Here is a 24,382-nt window from a genome sequence, read left to right on the forward strand (position 1 = left end):
CGGGGGGTTGGTGGGGTATCAAGATGATTTCCGGGGGTGTCATAATTTGTCAGTGTTATTATTGGTCTTGTGTTAGATTTTATTATGTGAGAGTTCAAGTGTGTCTGCAGTAAAAACTGTGAACATTTGTATAAGCTATGAATTACAGAAACAATGACAACAACTTCAAAGTAAGCTGAGGCCTGGTAGACTACATTGTTGAATTTAGAGGCCCAGTTAGCCCAGTAACATGAGAAAGCACATCTTTCCATTATTGCTCATTTGGACCTGAAGTGCACATGCTGGCTGTGATGGTGCAGTTATTTAAATATAATTCAAATACCGAAGCCAAGACGGAATTTTATGGTGGGGGGGGGGGGGGGGGTGTCAAAGGTCAAGAATCACTGGCCTAAGCTCTCACTCGAACCTTAATCATAACAAAAGAGTGCCTAACTAATCAAACCTTCATTCTGTTGCCTCAAGTGTAGCAGGCTCGTGGTTTCCAGACCCCCCCCCACACACACACACACACACTCACACACACACACACACACACACACACACACACACACACACACACACACACACACACTCGTCTAGTCCCTCATTTTTACACAAAGTTGCAGAGTCCGAGGTTTTCCTGGTGTCATCTTCCTGAGAGAGTCATTTCTGCGGGCAGATTTGAAGCATGTGGTGGCCAGAGATTTAGCTAGATATATTTCTCCAGTTAACATCTGCGCCCCTGGCCTGCTCCACTCTTTCCAGAAGGCCACCACATACACACCCGCTCACACGCACACACACATACACTGCAGTTCATCCATGGTTGACAATCAAGGACAGTTGGTTTTGAGCAGTGTCAGGACAGTTAGACTCTCACAGGGAGTCTCCAAACTACAGGCGACTGGCACACAGACAAACACTCAGAGAGCACATTTACGGCCAAACACTGAACGCCATCTGTCAGTCACCGTAGGAGGATATTACTGCTGACACACAAACACACACACACACACACACACACACACACACACACACACACACACACACACACACACACACACACTCTCTCTAGCTCTCTGTTTATTATACAGAACTTGCTTGTGTGAGGACGAATCCTAGTGTGAGGATGTCTTGTGCGTATTTTTTGCACGAGTGTAAACACAGTATGTCCGGAAGGTTGACTGTGTTGCATTGACTTCATTTAATAGGTCTTTAATGAATGATATTGGTAACTACACGCCATAAGAAGTAAAAGTGTTGTATTCCAAATTAAAGTTTAAATAATAACAGTCATGTACAATAGTTACTCCATAATATGATTGATTATAGATTTGTTTCTCTCGTTGATTTTCAAATCATCATTAAAATTTTACTACGAGACCCCACAATGGCTAAAGAGAGAAATATTTTTCTGGCCAAAAGATAGAATTTTCCTTCAGGATTTGATTAATTTGTGGCGATGACACATAACTTCTTCCCAAAATTTGATGATCTTATGTGGCCACACGATTACTTTGATCAATCCCACATTTAGTTGTTTTTGCTGGAAGACACAAACTGTTCTCACAACTTGATTGATGACCCTGACATATGCTTGTTCCCAAAACCCGATTCATTTTTTGGCCACAGGGTAAGTATAATATTGTAATTTTTCACACTTTGTATGAGAACAATTTATATCTTGTCACCAAAAAAACAACAACAACAACAACAACAACAACAAAAACACTTCTTTCTTTTTTCTTTACGGCCGCTCCGGGTCTCTGTCGTTTACTTTATGAAACATCAGAAATAAGATGAGTAAACAATCCAAATCAAAATATATTCAATTTACAATGACATAAAGCAAGTAAAAAAACAAGAAACACTCATGTTTGAGCGGCTGGAAAAGAGAAGAGTTTGATATTTTTATAGAAATTGTTAAGTTGTTTTCTTCTCACTCAAGCAGTTGGACTGTTTCCGCCTTCCTATGTTACTAGATTATCATTATCGATGCATCAACATTTAAGCGGCATTTTAATGCTGCAGATGGTCTGGGAGGAGTTAAGGAATAGATCTGGAGTTTAATGGCTTTATATAAAGTTGTGTTATCTATAAAAACAATTGTATATTATGTGTTTATTGCATGATTTGTGGTCTTAATCTGTTCAGCTGTCAGATGAATGTAGCAAAGTAAAAAGCGAGTTAAAGGTACAATATTTATCTCTCAAATGTTGCAGCATAAAATTGAAACAGTACTCCAGTACATGTAGTTATTTTCCATCAACTTCACTCGCATTAACTTCGACACCTTTATGTCTTTGGATTTATCTCATTCTGAAGTACTTTTATGAAGCTTTTGTGTTCTGATGTCCACAGATGAGAGCTTTGTCTGACCAACACCTTGTTAACTTTACATCCATTCACGCCGAACGACTCGTAGGAGCAGATGATCGCACCAGCCTGAAACAATAATGCACATGGATGTCGTTGTGCAGCCCCATCCTCTCACTTCCCGCGACCCTATATGGACAAAGGGAAGTGTCAACACCACCTCTCTAACTGCACAATTAACATGCAAATGAGCTCTGTCGCTAATGGCGATGGCAAAGCGCTCTTATGATGGAAATATGCTTTCTGTTTTGGCATTATGTGTTAAACATTAGTCTAGTGAATCAGCTGAGGACAGGAGGGCAGAGGGCCCTGGGGCTTCCCTGAGGGCACACAGAGGTAGACAGGGAGCGAATGGCCCCTGCACCTGCTTCACTGACTATGGCTACGACACACACAGACACAGAGGACGACCAGGCGGTTATAATCAGGCTCGTTCAGCCTGTCAGCCTGGTCAATAAGTTATCCTCTCAACTGCTTTTGTTCTAGCGGCAGCAGCAGCTCGGCTGATGCGGCCGCTGCCCCTTATTCAACTGAAATTTATTTTCAATTGCTGCCCTCAGGCACAAACCCTGCACCAGTTAACTGACTAAACAAATCCGCCGCGGACTGCGTCACGCACACACACACACACACACACACACACACACACACACACACACACACACACACACACACACACACACACACACACACGATTAGAGGCTGCAGACTGAGACTGCCAAAAGAAACATTGTACAAGCCTCAAATGATTCTGCTGTTTATATGCATCCAACTAAAAAAGTGCATATTTTTATAGAGCCGAGCGTAATCCAAAATGAATTGATACCAATACCTTGACTTTGATAGCAGTTCCTGTGCTGTTCATTTTTATATAAGTAATAATCAATTTTAACAAAATTAGGCCCCTGGAAGTCCTTGTAAGATGCCCATCCCTGTTAATAAGACCTTAAGTATTTATAATACTATCATAAACATATCGATTTTTATCTGATAAGATGAAATTAAATATGTCGAGTAAAAGATTTAATATTGCTTTTTGACAAGAAAAAAAATTGTCGTGCATTCACTACAGTGGACTTGTGATATGAAGGCTTTTCGCAGTTACTCAAGAAACATCAAGCGCAAAGCCTGCATTACCACTGACTGGTAATGAAGGCATATTAACATATCGATCAGTCCAAGTACATCAACAAAAAAAGCCTAGTAAAGGGTTTGGTTTTTTTTTATGAAGTTTTATTATCTAACAATACATGTGTTTATGATCCTTTTGCTAACTCTTTCATAGTCTTCACAACACATAATAAGCATCTTATAAGGATTCTAAAGGCCTTATTAACAATTAATAAATGCTTTTTTACAAGCGCGTTCACAGAAATCATCACCAAACGCTGGTATGGCTCAATTTCTCATAACACTTTGGTTTGTTTGAGCATTTTCCCACTCAAATCTGAATTCTAACATAACAATGAAAATCCCAACTTGGATAATTACTCCTCTGGTACTGGCATCAGGTACTGATTCTCAGCCCTCCTCCTATCTCTGATGGTCAACCGTGTTTTATCACTTTTTAGACTTTAGACTGGAGACTCATTCATAAAGCTAACAGTTGCCTTGTTAGCATCCTGGTATCCAAGAGTGAAAAAAGGCCTGTTGGTGTGTGTGTGTGTGTGTGTGTGTGTGTGTGTGTGTGTGTGTGTGTGTGTGTGTGTGTGTGTGTGTGTGTGTGCGTGCGTGCGCAGGGATGAACAAAGCAGCTGAGTGATAAACCTCGAGTGGCTCGCAGTAACAGGTGTGTGCTCTGTAAAGGACCAGTCGTTTGTCAAGCAAACCACAAGTTCATTCAGGCACCATCTTCAAAAGCAAAGAGATTTATGGAGGCTTTTGACCTCTTCATCTGTCTGTCAGTCTTATTGAATTTGTCTGATTTATTCAGTTATGCACGTTCGGATTATCTCCTATAATCTTTGTCCCACGTGAGGGAAAATTAAAAATCTAGACATGCAACATGAGACTTGCTGTATTTATTTAACCAGAAAGTATATCTGCTCTTTCTGACGGTTTATTTTCTCTTTTTTCAAAAATAAAATCTCTTCTGGTTCACAGTTTGATGCCGACGCCCTCTTCTGCCCCCGACTCTGTTTTTGCCAGACTTCCCTCCCCCAAAAAAGAGAATTTGAATGTCAGTGGGATTATGAGCTAAAAGTATGAATAAAGAGTCTCATGAGGGTTATTAAGCTCTTCCATTAAGATAAACACAGTCACAAAGACACACATCACTCAATCAAATTTACAAGTCTGTTTTCCTTTAATTAGCAGAGCTATCACAGCGCAAGCAAACAAACTAAATAATCGAACTAATTAGTCGATAGGTAACGTTTAGCGTGCTCACGAGAACATTTTCAGAAACGCGATTTCGGTAAATTTTATTTTGGTATAAATTCTGTTCACCAAACTTTGGTTTTGGTATCGCACATTTTGTTTGAGTAAAGCGTTTTTTTGTGTGTACGTGTGTGTGTGTGTGTGTGTGTGTGTGTGTGTGTGTGTGTGCCGAAAATTTTGCTTTTCAACACAAAAATTTTGTGCAAAATATACATGTTCGCCATACCAGATTTTGCTGCGCACAATCACATTTTAATGAACTTGATTTTGTACACCTAAATTTTGTCTACAAAGTTCCCTTTTTTTGTGCCACAAATTGTGTGCACCAAAATTTTTTTTCTCTTTCTCCACCAAATTTTGGGAACCTCATTCATTTTTGAGGCACAAAATTGCGGTGCACTCAATCTTGGTTTTCTACATGTGATTTTTGTGATACAGATTTGGCTTTGGTACACCAAATTTTTTGCACCTGTTTTTTTTGTGTGTGTGTGTGTGTGTTGATTATATTTGGAAATCAGCAACCAGAGCATACCAGTCATGAGATTCTCCCTCTGCTTCTCATAAAGGAAAAATGTTAAAGGACATTTATTTACATTGAAGCCTTAAACATGCAACTGCCATTTGTCCTGTGCGTGTAATTTGCATGTGCAATATTACTTACAAATGATCTGCCTTGGTGGATTTAACGGAGCTGGATGGCGGCAGCAGCAGCAGCGGCGGCGGCAGCAGCAGCAGCAGCAGTTGTCTCTGCTTTACTCAGCTCCTAATTAGCCAGAATTAAGAAGTATTTCTCAGCCCATTGAAGAGTCCATTTCCTTTGAAACCAGAGCATAATAAACCTTAAGTAATTACCCCAACTCATGACTATTAACTCGCAAACCGCCAGCTTCCCTTGACAACATCCTCCTCAGTGTTGTGCGGTTAAAAGGCCATTGCAGCTACCCAGCTATTTACATCCCATCTGGCAGACTGCGAGACACACACTCATTCCTAAAGACAAAAAAGCAGCAGAAGTGTAAAATGAACTCTTTCACTCTTTCTCAACTTACTTGAGTTTTTCTTCCTTGCAAACAAGTTACAAAAGGGCTTCTTTTCTTTTTCTGTCTATTTTTTTTTTTTAAATCCACGCTTTCATTTGCATGGGCTGCGGAGGGGGGCCTGAATTTATAATCTTCTGCATTTAGTAGCCTGTAATCCCAACGCCTTCCTGTGATGTGATTTTCTCCTCTTGGTCCCACATGAACAATTAACTTGTAATCTCCACAAACATACATTCTGTCGTTGCAGAGATGAGATGCACAAACACCCATGGGACCTGGCGGACAAACTGCTCTGCACTCCCCAAGGCGGGAACAATTCAACTGGGCTCCATTAGGCTGCAGCCCGGCCTCTCATTCATCCTCCTTTTTCCCTTCATTTCCCTTCTCTTCACATTTTTTGTTAGAGGCTTGGAAATGCAGAGAAAAATCCAGGAAAAAAACAAAACAAACCCAACTACTGTGTCTTTGTTTTAACTTGTAATGACCCGGTGTTATTGTGCAGACTGAGCAAGAATTGGACAGAATAATCAGCTTATTTATCAGTTTGCAACATTTAAGTCTGTTTGGAAGAGTTAAATTGATAAGTAATATTTTTTTTAATTGTTTTTTTTTTAATTTTTGTCACTCGAGATAACAACATTTGTGTGAATTAAAAATTCTCCTCAAATTCTTTAAAATGTCACCGTCCTCTCCTCTTCGATTATTCATTTAGAAGCTGACAGAAATAAAATCTGAAACATTTAACACAACCAAGGCCTCACTTTAATTCAGGGCATTAAAACCTTTTGAAATGAATAAATAAATATATATCTTTATAAAAAAAAATATCACCAGAATTATTATTCTATTTTAGATAGACCTACATTCATGGAGGCCTTTATTTAAGAAGAAAAAAAAAGGCCTAGTCCACTTGGACAAAGTATGAAAATATGCCTCCGTAAATAGAAAGTTACTGTTTAAATAAGACTGCAGAAAGAGAGGGAGACAGTGGATATGATCCATAATTTCAGTTTTATTGAAATTTCTTCCAGGGATTCTGGGCAATAATAAATATTTCATCAATCATCAACAATGTACAAAAATAAAGACACGGGGGTCTCTTCACAATTTCAGTTCAGCAAAAACAATCATGCTGGGATGTCATTTCACCATCATGCAAAAAGAAAAACGAAAAATCAGAGCACAAATGTTCATACAGTGAGCCACACATTAAAAATAAATCTAAAAACTTAGATTTTAAAACCAATTTCCATGGTGGCAGAATCATTTATCTGTCATTGTTTTCATGTTGAACTCCAGTTTAAAATCCTTGGTACAAGGCACAGAGAGCATTCTTCGTTTTTCACAAAATGAAGCCTGATACAAGAAGTCAAGTGAAACCAAATGTGCATGCAACCTCCATCACCTTTCACACTCCGGAGAAGTGCTGCATCACACACCTTTTCTTTAACCTCCATTTGACAAATCATCAGTCATTATAAGTCCTTGTTACAAGGAGGAAAATAACACTTTTCTCATAAACCAAACAAGAAAAACAGACAAAACAACAGCATGCACCGTGAGGCCGAATCCACAATCATGCCCTAAATTCTCTATTTACATCTGTCAGTCTGGCACACACCAGCGGGCATCATTTCATCCCGTCCTTGCCCTCGCCCGTGAGTCTCGTGAGGCCGCTGGAGGTGATGGGGATGTGAGGAGGAGGAGGCACCTGGCAGATGGTGCAGGGACACGGCAGTCCGGCCCAGTGCTGGAAGCCGGAGCCCAGTTGCAGGGACGGGGGTGCAGCCGTGGAGCCCTTCATCATGGCGTGTGGCGCCCGGATAGACGAGAGCCCCGGTAGAGCGCTTGTCAGGGTGGAGGACGTGGAGGAGGACAGTGCGCTCCCGAGGAGAGGGTGTACCTGGTGCGCAGCGGCGGCTGCGGCGGCGGCGGCTGCAGCAGCAGCGGGGCCCCCGGAGTGTCCACCGGTGCCGGCGTGCGCCACGGTGCCACAGTGGAAAGCCGAGTGCTGCCCTCCGTAAATCTCCCCCACCAGCCGCTTCATCTCGTCCAAGGAGCTAGTGAGCATCAGGATGTAGTTCCTGGCGAGAAGCAGCGTGGCGATCTTGGACAACTTCCTCACCGAGGGCCCGTGCGCGTAGGGCATCACCTCCCGCAGGCCATCCATGGCCAGGTTGAGGTCGTGCATGCGTTTCCGCTCCCGACCGTTAATCTTGAGGCGGAGCTGGTACATCTCCTCCTCGGTTACTTGCTTCTTCAGTTTATACTTGTTGCTGTTGCTGCTGCTGCCCACGGATGCTGATTTCGCGTCTGAAGACCGCAGGTGCTCCGTCATCTTCTGGCGCTGCTCAGCACTCTGCGTGGAGGAGGACACGGAGGAGCCCACGTGGTGGTGGTGGTGATGATGATGCGGGAGATGCTCTCGGAGAAACATGCCGTCCATGTCCGGGGAAGAGGCTCTGCTGCTGGGGCTGGAGTCTGAATTCATTTTATGGGTTCGCTTCCGAGGTTGTTGGGTAGGAGGTCGCTGCTGGCTTCCTCCCTCTCTCTCTCACTTTCAACCTCTCCTCTCTCTCCACTCTCTCTCGCTCCGTCTCTTTCTCTCCCTCTCTCTCTTTCAGGGGATTTTAGTCACTCTGGTCACCTGATGGTGGCTCCTGGTTCTCCTGGTTTCTCTCCTTCTTATCACATCAGTGGCCACTGCGCCGGCTTTCTCTCTCTTCCTGCGCGTCTGTGTCTCTGCGGCGAGGAAGACACTGATGGCTATTTATACATGCGGGCAGACAAAAGCGGCTTTCCTATTCATAACGCCTAGTTAGGAGGATGACGTGCCCGTTAGAAAGGGGCGGTGTGCTTTGACTGTCCCAGTGACCGCGGTGCGCAACCATTCACTGCCATTGTCAGGACACTGTCGGGGGTCACAGCGCGCCTCTCCTCTCCTCTCCTCTCCTGTTTCGCATGGCTTCTATTATTATTAATTTTTTTTTAAAGCTGCTGTGAGAGTTTTTTTCTCCTCCATAACCCTTAAAGAACATTCACCCTGTCCTGGATTTATCAACACGCATTTTAAAATTCTTTTAAAATTGGCTCAAAAAAGTGCTTTTCTATGTTTTATCTCACAAACAAGAAAGATTTAAAATATTCTTTTTAAGACTAAGTCGAGACACAGACAGAATGTTGTTGTTTTTTTTCAAATATCCTTTTTTGTTGTTGTTGGAAGAATTGATTCCTCCCCCTCGGACCAGGACAGTTTGTGAGTTTCTTGGCCCGGATAGTTGCCTGAGGGAATTAGAAGGTATGAGAAGGGAAATTACTTTCCCATTCAGCGGCTCCCGGAGCCGCAGGGTGCAGGGCCTCCGCTGGGACCGAGCTAACATGCCCGCTCCAACACTCGCACTCTGCTGGCCATATGGCAGCAGGTGGGCGTCAGTTCACCCCGATACCTCATGTCTGGGCCCTCATAAAACTTCTCATTTGGCCCTTGACTTATTGAACCACAATATTATATTGATACTGCAAGAGGTAATAATAAAAATAAGATTAGAAAGAATATAAACAGGGATGATGCAAATTCATTTTGTGATGTTGTGGTTGATTTTTGTGTTACTTTTTTTTTTTAATCCATAAAGAAAAATTAATGCAAACCAAGATACAAATTTTTTAAAACGTTTTGATGACTAATATTCAGAGAAACAAATGTGAACAGGTGACCAAAGAATGCCCACATTATTAAATGCATAAATAGCATTCAGAATTTATTTCATTTATTCATCAATTTTACACACAAATGGCTTTTAATTTTTTTTTTTTAAATGTAAGAATGCATCATAATTTTTTGGGATTGCGTCAAAAGTCAAACTATGAAATATTAAATGAAGACATTTACTATAACAGCATGACAACATAATTCACTGATGAACCATCAATCGCTAAAGGTTAAAATATTGGGACAATATGTCAACTTGAATGCGACTGAGAGCTCTCTCCACTCTGAAGAGATCGTTTTGTTGAGGTGGAGTGGAGGAACAGGCCACCAACAATAACATGTGGAAACAACTGAAGCACCTCTGCATCTCTCCGTCTATCCATCCTTCCATCCGTCCGTCTGTCCACTCACTCCGCCACCCAGCACTTCAAACCCCGATAATAAAGTCTGTCCCAGATTCTACTCGGTGGTGCTCTATGAGATCCCCCTCGTCGAACAGTAAAAATGTGTATTCACGGCCTCATTGTTGGCCCAGCAAAAGAGCCCTCCTCATAAAGGTGCTGCCAATGCAAAGAAAAGCGCTGGTCGGCTTTGCTCTCTCTTGGTGGCATTTGAAAGTGTAAAGCTTTGAATACCAATTGCTTGAACTGGACATATGTGAATCCGCTGTAAGCCTACTAATCCTGTCCCCAAGTGTTCCTTTGTGTGTGGGGAGCCTAAGAGAAAGTGTTCCTAATCCGGCCAATGTGGAAAAATGTGTGAATGAGAGGAACCGAGCTGGACGGTGTGTGTGTGTTAGGGTGTGTGTGTGTGTGTGTGTGTGTATTTGTATTCAATCGTGCAGGAAAACACGCTTCTGAATGGATTTCTTCTGTTATATTTATGTATTTTGCGGGGTTTTTTTAGTCTTCATCTCAGGCTCAAAGCTCCACACCACCAGAACTCTCCTTTTCACGCAGCTTCTCGTTGTCTTTTAATCTTCTGCTTATTTTTGATCTCTGCTGCTCCTCCATCACTCACTCTCTCTTTTTTCCTCCTTCATCTTTGCATCTGTCTGTCATTCGCAAGTGGCTGGACATCAACTTTCTGTGCTCGGAGTCAGATGGAGAGTTTTTTGTTGTTGTTGTTTGTTTTGTTTTTCGATCCAACAGATAATTACAGATGTACACTCATCCCTCTCCTCTCTCTTTCCCTCGCTCTCACTCTCTCTCTCCTGGGTGGGCCAGGCCACCAGCCCCCTCCGCTCTACTCTAATAAGCTCAGAGCAGTAAACGCTGAATGGAGGCATCCCCACAGCACTGACAGGACAGTACAATCGAACGCTTCAAAATCAACTCTGCACAAAGTGTTAAACAGCTTTTAAGTGTGTATTGTCTGCGTAATGAGAGACTATACACACTTGGAAGGAGACACAAGGTCAAGGTTGCAGCCAAAGTGTCAAGGTTCCTTTCAAGGTGAAATCTGGAGCACTGGTGCAAATTTCGGAAACTAAACTAACGTGTAAATCCATGTAGTTATTTCATTAATTGCTCTGCTTGTTAATGGGATTAGATTAGATTTGTATAATCTCAGTTTGTAGCGCTCCTTAAACCGTGGCTGCAGGTTTTATTATGTTAGTGATGCTGCAAAAATCTTTCTTAACTTTTCCCATTGACTATTATTATTATATTAGATCGGAGTAAAATAACGCAAGTTTTTCTCCAGCTTTTTGAAAAGGCTGTTGTTTTTGCAACCGTCAGCTTTGACAGGTGACAGTCAGCGTCTTAGCTCTCAGACGGAGTCTCTTGTTCTACCGCTGGCAAGTCGGAAACCAAGTGATACTCATCAGATTGGCTGTTTTACTGGTTTCATTTCGACACATTTTAGAGGCCTGAAGTCATTAATTACTCACACACTCAGATAGATAAGGAGACAATTTTGTGTTGTGTAAATGTTTTCTCTCTTCCCAGCCCAGATAATCATCTCACGACCCATTTAGATTTATCCTGTGACCCCCTGGTGGGTCGTAACCACTATTTTTTCCCCCCTCTACAGCACAGTTGCTTTATCACGCCAAACGGGAAGACGCACAAATGACAACCGCACCGATTGAGCAAACGGCAAGTTGGTCATGAAGAGACGGGAAAACGTTAATGCTGCTGTCATTTTGGGAGACGTCACAAAAACAAAAGCCATCAAGGATAGTTTTGGTGTGAGATCCAGGTCATCGGCGCTTTACCCTCCACAGACGCAGTGAGAGAGAATACGGATGCCAGCTGCCTCACGCGTGACAGTTGACACTGTCAGTGGCATCCAGCAATTTTAATGAATCACAATCAAGCGCTAGCAAAGACGAGACATTACAAAACATACAGAACATTTTAAAACAGCCAAGTGAATTTGTGAAAAAAGTCGTTCATTAGTAAGTTGAATATTTCTCATGATGATTTGTTAATGCTGATATTCTTTTATATTCTTTCCTTTCTTATTATTAGGCAATAAAGGCTCTGTTTCTGCTTTTTTTCTTTAACAATCCACCTCCTTGAAGGGTGGTAAAAGTCTTAAAACTACCTGAGGAAATAGTTGAAACTTTTTGTCGCACTCTGAACCCCGAAACGCGGACAGAAGCAGGTCGGGACGCTAAATATCCGCGGTGCAAAGCTAAAAGGTCAAACTTCTTTCGTGTGGATCAGGCGAAACCACAACTTCTGATGTCCCAGATCTTTGTGTGTCAAATGAATAAACGCATAATTTATAATAATTTAAAAGCTTAAAAGTCTCTGGAAGAAGGTAGTTGGATGAGACTTCAGCAGGATAATTGAATTCCCTGAGGAATTTGAAGATGCCGGATACATAAACGTACATCTCGCCTGTTTCCAGAGGGAAACGCACAAACTGTGCTTTTACAGTGAATCCCTTTTTTTGAGGGGCGGCAATTGTATTTTTGAAGAGCGACACTGAGTGCAGCAGGTTTTCCTTTCATTTGAGAGGTTGAACGTGTTTGTCCACAGGGACATCAAAGTTCTAGCATTTGTTTTAGGCTTTAAATGAAGTCGGAATCTCGCCGTTTCCTTCTTGTGAGATGTATTCCACGCTCACGGATTGCGCTCTGAGGACGCTCCAGTATATACGGACCGAGCGCTCTTCTAACTGTTGATTTAACCTCCTTTGATTCTGCCCACCAAAGGCACCATCAAACCGGTTTGAAGTTCCACTAAAAGAGATTTCACAAAGGTTGGAGCGTTCAAACAGCAGGTGGATGACAGCGACAAGCGAAGCGAGGCCTCGTAAAACTCTCAAGATTTATTTTCAGACTCCAAACTTTCAACATTTAAAAGGACGTAAAGAACTTCTTAGTTTGGAAAAAAAAACCAAAAAAAACCAAACTTTTAAAAGCCTTATTTTGCTCCTGAGGTTTCTTTGGGTGGATTCTGGGTAAAAGAGAATATCAATAAGATTTTTGTTTTTCTCATTCTTGTTTTATGAAAAGTAAACAAACCTTCAAATTACAGCAAGCCTTTAATCAAGGAGGCGATCAAACGAACGGAAGCTTTTTAATTACAGACCTCAAAACCATCTCTGCTAACACGAATATTGAGGGTCTAATTAATATTTGTGGGGCTGTTTTGTTCTTCGAAGACGTGATGTGGTGTTAATTAGGCAAAAATGAGTAAAATGAACATTTTAGAGTGAAAAAACATACCTTCATGTTCTTAGTTCTTTCTGTTTCAAAGCTCTCTGATGCATGTTGTTAATGAGTTTTATCAGGCAGAAGCAATAAAGTTATCAGTCATGCAGTTTCAGTCCTAATGCTATGTTGTTCACGTTGCGTGCGTGTGTGTGTGTGTGTGTGTGTGTGTGGTGTAAAAATTCAATCTGTCTGTATTAAATCCTGTATAAAGGCCAGATTTAATCTGAAAAAAAAATCCCTCCTCAACTAAAACCAGTTTCACTCATAAATCATGAAGTGCATCCTTGAAACTCATCTTCCACGTCCTCCTCACCTCGGTCATCAGTCTCCTCATTAGCCCCACGCAGACACACGTACACTAAAGCAGCCAAAAATCATTCACACACACACCCCCACACACACACACCCCCAACACCACCACCACCACCACTTAACCAGCCTCCAGACCAGCCCACCAGCTTTTGCAACAAGGTTCTCCTTTTAACTGTCCCTTTCACTGCAGAACAATCAGACACCTCCCATCGTCTTCTTTCAGGCTGGAGCTCCGGCTCTGCCTCCTCTCCTCCCCGTCCTGCTCCCTGTGTCACTTTGTGTCCGCTTCGTCCCCTCGCAATAGGTGCACATGACCAGAAAATGAAGCAGGGGTCTCCGCAAGCAGAGAATGAAAGCGAGCATGTTTGTGTGTTTGAGAGAAGGAGCAGAGGGAAGGAGGGAGATTAACATGTACGGCTGAAGCTGACCAGGCAGGGTGAGGTGTGTGTGTGTGTGTGTGTGTGTGTGTGTGTGTGTGTGTGTGTGTGTGTGTGTGTGTGTGTGTGTCCATCCAGCTCACTAAAACAAGATCATTTGTTTCATCTCTGTTTACTCATGACATCAAAAATACACGAACGCATGCACGCGCATGCGGGCGCGCGCGCGCACACACACACACACACACACACACACACACACACCAAACAACCCTATTCAGAATCCTGTCTGTAATCTCATAACTTCTGACTGTCATCTCAAATCCTCAGTCTGTCATCTCCATTTCACTTTGACTGTCGTCTCAGATCCCGGACTTTAAACTCAGTGCTGCTTCCTCCAGACACCAAGTTCAACACAGAGTGAATGTACAGTTGTTGAGGAAATTGAGTCCCATACAGACAGCAGTGAGACTACAGTGTAATATAGTGTAGCACGTAATGGATAAAAAGTCTGCATTTTTCATAAAATTAATTAAACAAATAGAATTGATTGAATTACTCCACTGTCCCTGCTACACCCCTCCATCAAAAGAAATTCATCCTCATGGTGTTTTAGGGTTAAACAAACCGGAGGGCCCTAAATACCGCTGACTATTTGAACTCAGCCAATGTAAAACTAGGTGGCGCTAGAGGACATGCAAGTACTGTATAATGCACCGCTGTACATCACGTGACAGCAACACAGCATAGTTTTGATGTAAATCAAATGACGACAGCGTCTGTAAAAATCTGGATAAATTGTCCAACGTTTCTTTCGTACGATATTAATTAATGCTTGAAAAATATGCTGACCTGCTTCCATTTGGGTGCGTTAGCGTCAATGTCCACTCGGTTCTACTGTGTATCCCTCAAAGCCACGAAAACTCTCTCACTTTCCAGATTTTGTTTTACAGGTTTTGTGTGCTCCGGTGGTGTCAAAGGTCAGACTAATCCTTGATTCTTGCCAAAATCAGACCTTTTTCTGTGGCGCAGGAAGGATTAATCTTTTGTAGAATGAATGGTCTGCATATTTTTATTTCTCTGAGAGGAATTTTATGGTGTGAGAGAGAAGGAGACGGAGATAGAGGAGATGCGACTTCATCAAACTCATCATCAGTCCTTGTGACTTGCTGCCTAGTGACATCCTTTTCCTCCCGTGTACAGCAGCGTAAAATTAATGTGTCTGCCTGAACACACTTTTCTGTACATGTCCACAGGCATGTGTGGCACGCGTATGTGTGTTTTGACTGCTCACAGCAATAATAAAAAATAAAAAAAAACACACCAGCACTGGCCACATTTTTCAAGTTTGTTTGACACATTTAAAATGCTAATAACCAGTTTATTATGTGCTACATCAAATGCAAATGCTTTGTTTTACTGCTGCGAAGTTGGGCCGACGTTAGCATTTGCATATCTTATGTCTGTCTCCTTTGCATGGAGGAACTGGATAGCGGGCAGACTCCCAATAAATAACATTAACAGGCGCATTAGATAAACAAGCTCCGATAATGCTGCTATTAGGGGAATGCATCGCCGTAGCCCGTTTAAATGAAGGTGTTTGGCACAGCAGCATATGGTGTGCAAATTCACCCGAATCAACCGAACGCCAGCGTTATCTGGAGATGTCAGAGAGAGCAGACGGATTGAAAAAACGTCGCTTTAATGGCAGACGGTTTACGATGTTGAGAAAATGCTGCGGAGGAATTTGCCTCTTTAAGACCAACTGGCGGCTGCTCTGTGTGTGTGCCTGTGTGTGTGTGAGTGTGTGTGTGTGTGTGTGTGTGATTGAGAAAGACAGCAGTTTATGACCATAGCTCAAACTCTAATTGTAAACGAGAGATTTTGACTGGGTTCATGTTTCGTTCACTTTCAAGTCTTAATCAGCTTCAGGCTCCATTCAGACACCCACTGAAAAAAAAGAAAAAAAAAGCGAAACAAACATGCCATATAAAGCCACATATTCCCATTACAGTATTCCTGATTGTCATAGCGGCGATGGATTAAGAAAATGAGGACAGACGTGATGACACTCGAAGGTGATTTTCATTTATCTGTTTAAAGTCCATTGTGAGTTCAGTGATTCAGTTCAGGGAACTTCTACTCAGTGTGGGCTTCCTACCAGTTACAGCAAATACGGTTTAAATTACACACATCAAGAAGCTCCCACCAAACAATATGACAGGTCAACTGGACTTCTAGAACACACACAGCTGTGTTTCAAGCTTCTTTGACTTCCTGCCCGTTTATGTGAATTTGGGACGGTGCTTATGTGTCTGTTTCTTACTTTGTTGTGTGCTCATGTGTTGTGTTGAGGGGTCCACGCCTATGTGCTGTTATTTGGTCATTGTTCTTTTATCTGTGCTTATATGTCATGTTTTTATTAGCTTTCAATTGTGTTTGTATGTCTCTATATATTTTCACATTGGAATCACATTTGGAGATGGTTTGAAACGGATCAGATTTCTACAAATACATCTCTAATAGGATTTCAAAATGTCCCATTTCTCCACATGTGCAGAAGGGTTTGTGATGTCTGGGTCTGACAAATCTGATCTCATCGCTGGTAAACACCAGAGTGCACAGAAAAAGACCCGATTTGAGATCGATCTGATTTAGGGAACGTCAGATTTACCTCCAGGCTGACAGAGCATCCAGAGTGTCCGATCCAGGCTGAAACACATCTGAAGAAATCGGATTACAAACTACAACTACAACTAAAAACAATTTAATGAGGTTTCTGGTTTTCCAGACAGTCTGAAATCAATCTGGTTGTGTCAAAAATGTGGTCAGGCTTCTCCTGCGGCATCACCAGTCAGTTAAAACCTCAGCTGGCTATCGAGCGAACAGGGATTCTGTTGATTGATTTCAATCTAAACCTCATATTTCTGATTTCCTTTTAATGATGGAGCAGTAAAATAAAACGAGATGGTTGAATTGAGCCGGTGATGTAAAGGCTTCAATCTCCAGGTAGGGGAAGTTCCTCTTGTTGATTACACCTCTCTGCCTCCTAAACTTGAGGGGCGTGGCTTCTAAATTAAGATTATACGAGGCGGTGCTGTGGGTGATTGCGTATCGCTCATGTGCTGTGATTGGTGAGCAACAGGCGGCTTCAGGAATCACACACAAACCCTGTGTTGAGATGATTTCCACCCTCCCATCTGCAGCGGGTTCTAGGCTTGATTGACGAATGAGAGCCAACATTAGAAAAGTTTGTGACAGTTTTCTGTAAACAGTCTTATTTACACCCTCTAAGAATGTAATTCTAACACAATTTTCTCCCGTCTCTTTTTCTTAAGGCTACTTCACCTCTCGCCGTCTGCTAAAAGGCCGTTTGTGACGGCGCTGCGACGCCATCGTTTACTCGTTCATTCATTTAAACTCAATGTAAACTGCTCACTCCGGACGAGTGTCAGCGACATACCACAAACAAATGCCGAAGTGTAGATGCTAATGATCCCTTTTTGTCCCCTTGCTACTTCCTCCATCCAGCCATAATCTCTCCTCCCTCTCTCCCTCTCTCTCCCCCGCTCGCTCACTGCTCCTAATCCGCTCCACAGCCGTGAAAACTCTCCATGAGAGAGACATGACCCGTTGTAATGGGTCCAGCCCACCACACACACACACACACACACACACACACACACACACACACACACACACACACACACACACACACACACTTAAGAACTTCTTGGCTTAGATGGTCTGAATATCCCTGATGGAAAAAAAGCTGCAAAACACTACATGATTTAAATCCTCGTTTCTAACATTTAAAAAAAAAAAAAAGGATTTTCCTAATGAAGGTCACACGCTGACTAATTGATTGTTGGTGATCAACAGACTTTGACACATCTCCGATGACTGACTATTATTAATAAATATTCCAGACCATCAATAATGTAATTTTTTCACATTTAGAATTATTTCATGATTAAACAGTAATGAAAATAATCAGCGCAACGTTACACTTGTCTTGTAGCGTGCGTGGCATTTTGTATTTCTTTGTATATGCACCGACATAAATAACCTTTTAATGCTTTTATACTTTGTCTGATTTCTTAACAAATGCACGTTTCAAGCTGATTAGCTGTGCAGCTTTCAGTTCAGAAAACAGCCTAATCCATATTAATCTTAGAGGGGAGTGGCTAATGTACCTCAGGGGACAGTCACACCACATTACGCTTCCTGAAGAAAAAGAAGTCATATTGTACCTTTTGTCTTCTGGAGAAATGGGTACAGTTCTTGTACATTGTGTTGAGACGATAAAGAGCAGGTTGATTACATGGTTGATTTGGGGTTGTTGTTGTTTTTTTTTTTGATAGAAAAGAAGCAATTGTCTGGAAATTCATCTTGCCTGGTTTCCGCTGACAAAAGAAGTCACAAAGAGTCAGCTGAACGAATCTACTTGTCATTTTATAAAAAGAAACACGACAGTGTGTCACAGCAGCTGCTTTGGTGAGACGACTGTCCACAGGTGTCCAGCTCCTCGTGGGATCGAGCAGTCTTTTCATTTTCCTGCTGGCTCCTGGCTGCTTGAATACTTTTTTAATAAAAAGGACCGTACAGATGAGTTTAGGCCCAACTCATAGGGGCCACCAGTGCAGTGCCTGAATGCATTCATCGGCCCGAAGTCTGGTCAGTTTGACTTGTGTGGGTGCTGGCGTGGTTGGATGAGTTCCACACGCACGAAAGTGAGACGTAGACAGCGAGGGCCTGGGTGTTTTTCAGACGCGCATACAGCGCTCGCACAAATTCTGATCATGAGATCACGTGCTTCGTGTTCGTTGAACAAAGTATCGAGGGGTAAACTTATTACCTCTCAGTACTGTGTGTGTGTGTGTGTGTGTATTTACAACAGAGCCTGCAACAGGAGTCCCGCTACTCCCACCTAGGAGGCCTCAGTGAGTCTGAGCCCTGTTTTCCCTCGTTTCCCTTGAGATTATTGATGCGGACCAACACGACGTCAACTAGCTGAGCGGCAAAAAAATGAGCATTTTCCTGGACACACTTTGATGTGGAAAAATCTCGCTGTAGGGGTAAAATGCAGCTGGACAAAGCTTCAACTCTGGAATGATCGCAATACTTTCGGTCCAAAACAATCATTTTCACTCATACAGGTAAATAAATAACCCTCACGCAGTGTAAAAAACACCTTTTACAATAAGCTTGAACTCGAATTTTCATATTAAAAACCGGAGCCGCCGCCGTTTAAATGCATCGCCTCTTTCTTTGAGCCGCAACACATCAGAGATATGAGAGTTGGCTGCTGAGCAAAAAGCTTTTTGATGCTTGTGATCACTAAACTCACAGTATCCTTAAAAAACAACTGAGGCAGTCTTGATGTGGAGGAATTAAAAAGCCTTTATTAGTCTGGCTTATGAACGGCAAAGACAAAAAAAAAACGCACCTATGCGGAGCAGCACGCAGGCCAAACAACAGACTGTTTAAAGCTCTTTAATTTTCTCACATCAAGACTTTCTTGGCGGCTTTCCGCCTTTTACTCACGGTGTCCTTGTCACAGTGACCACGTTTGCCGGTTCTTTGCCTCCCAGATTTCATTTATGAGAGCGAAACATGCGATCGGACTGCTTTTTCCACTTGTTCCATGAGGTTGACCGCGGGGACACGTTCTGAGTGCAACTGTATATTGGCGGAGTGCATCCTTGAGCACAGTTCAATCTGACTCCAATTTTTGGGGTTACAGGTCCAATTAAATATTTTGCAGGCTTATCAGTGGTATTAAAAGTCAACAAAGAAACAAACAGAGACATCATAATGAACAGCAATACCAACTCACTAAAATGTCAGCTGCGCTAAAGCAAATAACCCTGCACAGCAAATCCGTTGTGTAGTAATTTGAGGATGGTGGGTAAATTAACATTTAATATAGTCTTTTATTAATCACATTTGAAAAATTTACAGTTCATCGTACACACAATTTGTTTTTGGACAAATATGCAATGGATCTTCAACCATCAGATGCCCTACCACACACCCTGCAACCAACACTCCACCTCTACCCCTACACACACGCGCACACACAAACGCACGCACACGCCATGCACTGCTTGCCACATAGTCATGCTACAGTAACAGCTTCCCTGGTTCTGCTTCAACAGATGGCCTGACACATCCCCGGACAGGCTTACAAGGTGGTGGGAGGGGAGTGTGTGGGATATGATGGGCCAGTTGAAGGGGGTTGGGGGGGGGGGGGGGGTGCACCCTCTCAGGAGGACTAAGGCGGGGTGTGGGGTGTACAAGGGAGGGAAAAGACATATGTCCACAGCCCTGGCCTCCGCTGATAAACTGTCTTTGCAGGCTGTCGGGTGGCGAGCTCACCATTACACACTCATCCAACTTCTTTCAGTCACTTTGAGGACACTTTTTTCTGTCTATGTATTAAAAACTTCCTGCCAGACCTACAACTATACCCTAAAAAGCACTGGTAGTGAAGAGAGTCTTCATAACGTGCATGTCGGTCCCCCCAATGTAACTAAAACACACCATTGACTTCCTCTACTAAGGCTGCAGCAGCTCTGCTCCCTTCTCCATCTGCACCTAAAAAAAAAAACCCACACACCCCAACAATGAGGTGACCATGTCACTGCTTGAGCCAAAGCAGAGGGATGAAGAGAGAGAGAAATGCAAGACAGGGAGGGGAGAAAAGAAGGAGGGGACGAGGGAGGGACACATTAACAAGCTATAATCTCAACTGCCTTATCCATAATGCATTGTGTGGGCCAATTTACATGGTGCTGGTCCCTCTGGGAGAGAGAAGATCATCCATCACGTTACTTTATTAGCTCCCTCACACTCTCTCACAGATGCACACACTCACGCACACACTCGCGTGCACACAAACACACACAGTCATTATTTATCTGTCCCTCTCCTTCGCTCTCTCCCTCTGTTCGGTGGGCCTGTTTTGTCATGGTTGTTGTTTCAAACTGCTGCTGCCTCTATAAAACAAGTCCGAGTCACGTCGTGGTGTGCAGACGGTGACAGGCAGGAGAAATACAACAGTGGATTATTGTACATTTGTGACGGTCTCTGGGTAAAGTTTGTGTCACGGACAAACAATTTGGTGTCTCAGGTTAATGCCCGTTGCTGATGCTGAGGTTTGTTTTCAAGAGCACAAGTTTGTTTCTGTGTTTAAATGTGTCAATTCCTGAATTATGCACATGAAATAATACCTTTTTCGGGTGTATTAGAGAAGATTCAAGGTCAGCCACTAAAAACATGAACATTTTGGGAAAGCTATGTTTTCAGGTTTATTTCTATCCTATTCCTATTTAGTGGTTAGTACTTGGATCTGGTTCTTTGAGATCAACGTCATCAAGCTCAAACACGTTATTTGCGAGTAAAAATGACTCCTCTTTGTTTTGTTTTTTAATAACGTCCTCCAGGTAGACTCATTCTTCTGGAAAGAGTGAGTAATCTGGAAACATACATGATATCCAAATATTTCTCTGGTCCTCATGACTTGGGTATCAAACTCCTATTCTTTTACGGGACCTGGTACATTGCTTCGTCACCGTCCGGCATTGAGTTTCCGGGTTCTGCTTTATTTTATTTTATTTTTTGTGTTTTATGTTGTAAAACTACTCTAAGAGGAAAAAAAAATCCTGAGTGCTGAAACATAAAACTAAGGGGCTGAAGTGGACAAATCAAGCTAATCCACATTTTGGTAGATTGGTACACATTTTCCTGTTCTGAGCTGCACTGTGAACGGACTTTTCATTCCACATAACACCAGTGAGTGAATAATTTACCCAGCTGGCAACAGACATCGATTTGACATCCGAAAGACTTGGATACTGTGTGTCTGACAGATATTACATTTTAGCTGAAAGTGAAAATCAGTCTCATATTAATATCCAGCGCTGGTCAGACGTTGAACTTCAGCGTAAGACCATTAAATATTAATGTTAAAGGACTACTTCAGGATGTTATCATTATTGAAGACGCTGGATTTGGTTGCTGAAAAAAGAAGGTGGACACATCCTCTGATGCAGACAGTCACAAATCAACGCTTCAGCAGCGAACACAACAAAATACCATCACGTGGCAAATTCCAAAGTTAACGATGACAACATACACTGGAAATAAGAGATGTATTATATTGTTTGGTAACTTTTGGAAAACTAGAGCGTTGGTGATTTAGGATCTCAGCCTAGAGGCGCAACACAGTTTTATCACCAACGTCAGTTTACAAATTGACATTAGATGTTATTGTGACATTTAATGTTGGTCACATGATGTCACAACCTACATTCAACCGAATATGTGGCCAGCTGAGTGCCAGCTGGGAAGAAACAGCTGTACCAGAAATCAATGTCATTTCTCTTACGGTTCTTTAGAAACGGTTCCTCTATCTTCATGCACATGTTCCATCTTTGAGACTACTCGTTGATATTTTTTCCATGATGACGCTTAACTACCACTCAATTTGTGGCCGTGATTTGCAGTGCAAATGCACTTCTATTAGAAATTAAAATGTTTGTGTTTTCTTAATTATTTCTATTCAACCACTCACAATAACTGGAATGAACAAGACTCTAATTTTACATGTAAAACCAGTTTCCCCAGTTTGTGTGTAATGTGTGTCTAATGGCTGGATGGACACTTAAGGCAACCATGCATGTGTCAGGGAAATTAATTTTTGGCCCCTAAGCAACACACACGGAGCCGGCAGATCCATCAGATTCAGCTGTCATCCTGTGAATAAAAAGAGCTGTAATTGCAATCATATACAGAGCTTCAGCACTGCGCGCCATACCGTAGCATTAGTATCACAAATAAGTAATAATTTGCTAATGATAACATTATGTTGAGTCAGTTTAGGGGCAATTAAAGTGAGTGATATTTACATATGCCTAATGAATCACCGAGCGTGGCAGTTCAGGCGGGCTCTAATGAATATTCATCCAGGCATTTCTCCCCTGCGCGCTGCAGTTTATAAACTGAATTATGGCTGATTTGCCCTTTCAAAAAATGAACATGGGCGCATCTCCCATAAGGAGGCGGCGAACAATAACGTCTGATTATAAAAATGTTTTACTGCTAAACTGCCGGTGAGGAGACGGCGGCAGCTTGGTGAAGACTCACTTGGATGGTGAAGAGGAGGGACAACCCACCTAAAATCAATCCAATTTAGCCTCAGCTTAGCCAACCTTTTAGTCTAGCATAAATATTTACAGTGTACATTGATGCACATGAGCATCAAGCTGAACATATAATTGATTTGTTTTTAGTAGCAGTAGTTTGTCTTCAGATTCTCCCAAGTGGAGGTCATGGTCTCTCTCTCTCTCTCTCTCTCTCTCTCTCTCTCTCTCTCTCACACACACTCACACAGTTGATTTCCATAAGGAGAGAGACACGCCGCCACCAGGGATTTCTGCAGTAATTGCTCCCAGTGTGTGCTGACCTCTCAGGTGTGGGATCAACAGGCAGCATCAGTTCGCATTCACGGGCATTTACCAGGATGGGATGTGCGTTTATCATGTAAATGTGCAGCTCCCTAGCAGGTGTCAGCGCACATTCACGAGCGTGCAAGTGGGCATGTGCACTTGTGTTTTAAAACAGGACTGGGGCCATTATCAAATTGACAAATACATCCTAGTTGTAGACATGTGGAGCTGACAAATGCAGCTGTGGCTAATAACGACACAAAAACAAGATTTAAACTGATCCAACGTGGCAGTCAGAGAGCACAGGCCTCCTGTTTCGCCCCAAAATAAAATGGCCTCTTCTTTAAACCTTCACGTCTCCAAAGTGAAAAAGAAAAAACAGCCATGTACTTTTGGTAATCCTGTTAAAAAATAAACTAACACACACAAAAAATAAGCTACTAGCAAGAAGTAATCCAAAAATATAAGTAGCCAACACATAAAAAAGCAATTTCTTATTTATCACATATTTAGTGTGACAGGTGTTTCCCCACTATTGACCTATGACCTCTAGACCTCATAGGGTAGTGTGCATATTACCTATATTATCAGGGAGTTTTTGCAAAGCTGCTTTTTAGACTGTTCATCTGACTCTTTATGGAGATTTAGGGAAAAACACAAGAAGTCGGCACACAAAAAGAACTTTCTTTTGAAATGATCGCTGATGAAAATTACACGAAGATGATAAAATTCAAATTATTCATGTCTTTGGTGAAATACACAAAATATAAATCATACTTCTACTGTGTGATGACATATTAATATTATTGATGTAGCTTCTGTCTCCACCAAAAGCTTTAACATTGCTGAGATTTGTGACATCTTGATTCAATTTAAGGTCTATTAAAGTCTTTAAGAGTTGCTACGAACTACAAAGGAGTTCTCCTCCTCCTTCACACAAGTCTCTACTGCCATCTTGTGGTTCAACTATGGAGGCAAACATTATATTTAAATTTAAAGGGACGTTTCACACAAAAGGTACAAAAGGTAGGTTGCTTTTCAGTGACTCAGTGAGCTGGAATTCTCAGAGATTCTGATTGGTCGAGTCT

At 42.2% G+C, this 24,382-nt stretch overlaps 1 protein-coding gene across 3 annotated transcripts in view; it reads right to left on the bottom strand.

Annotated features, from left to right (window-relative positions):
- The window catches only part of olig3 (oligodendrocyte transcription factor 3), a 53,891-nt gene that overhangs the window by 29,046 nt on the left and 463 nt on the right, over positions 1-24,382 (bottom strand). Inside the window, exon 2 of one of the 3 annotated variants that reach the window (XR_015109349.1) lies at positions 5,396-5,549. The exons of 1 other annotated variant lie outside the window; for it this stretch is intronic. Coding sequence is in view for 1 of the 2 variants with exons in the window: in XM_086179803.1 (XP_086035929.1) it covers positions 7,405-8,265 (861 nt within the window). In the remaining variant the exon portion in view is untranslated. Of the gene's footprint in view, positions 1-5,395; positions 5,550-6,808; positions 8,517-24,382 lie in introns of those variants that run through there. One more of the 3 variants, XM_086179803.1, reaches the window with a different exon arrangement.

Source organism: Aulostomus chinensis, chromosome 16 (assembly GCF_037954235.1).
Source record: "Aulostomus chinensis isolate RoL2024-O1b breed Wild chromosome 16, RoL_Achi_v1.0, whole genome shotgun sequence".
NCBI lineage: Eukaryota > Metazoa > Chordata > Actinopteri > Syngnathiformes > Aulostomidae > Aulostomus > Aulostomus chinensis.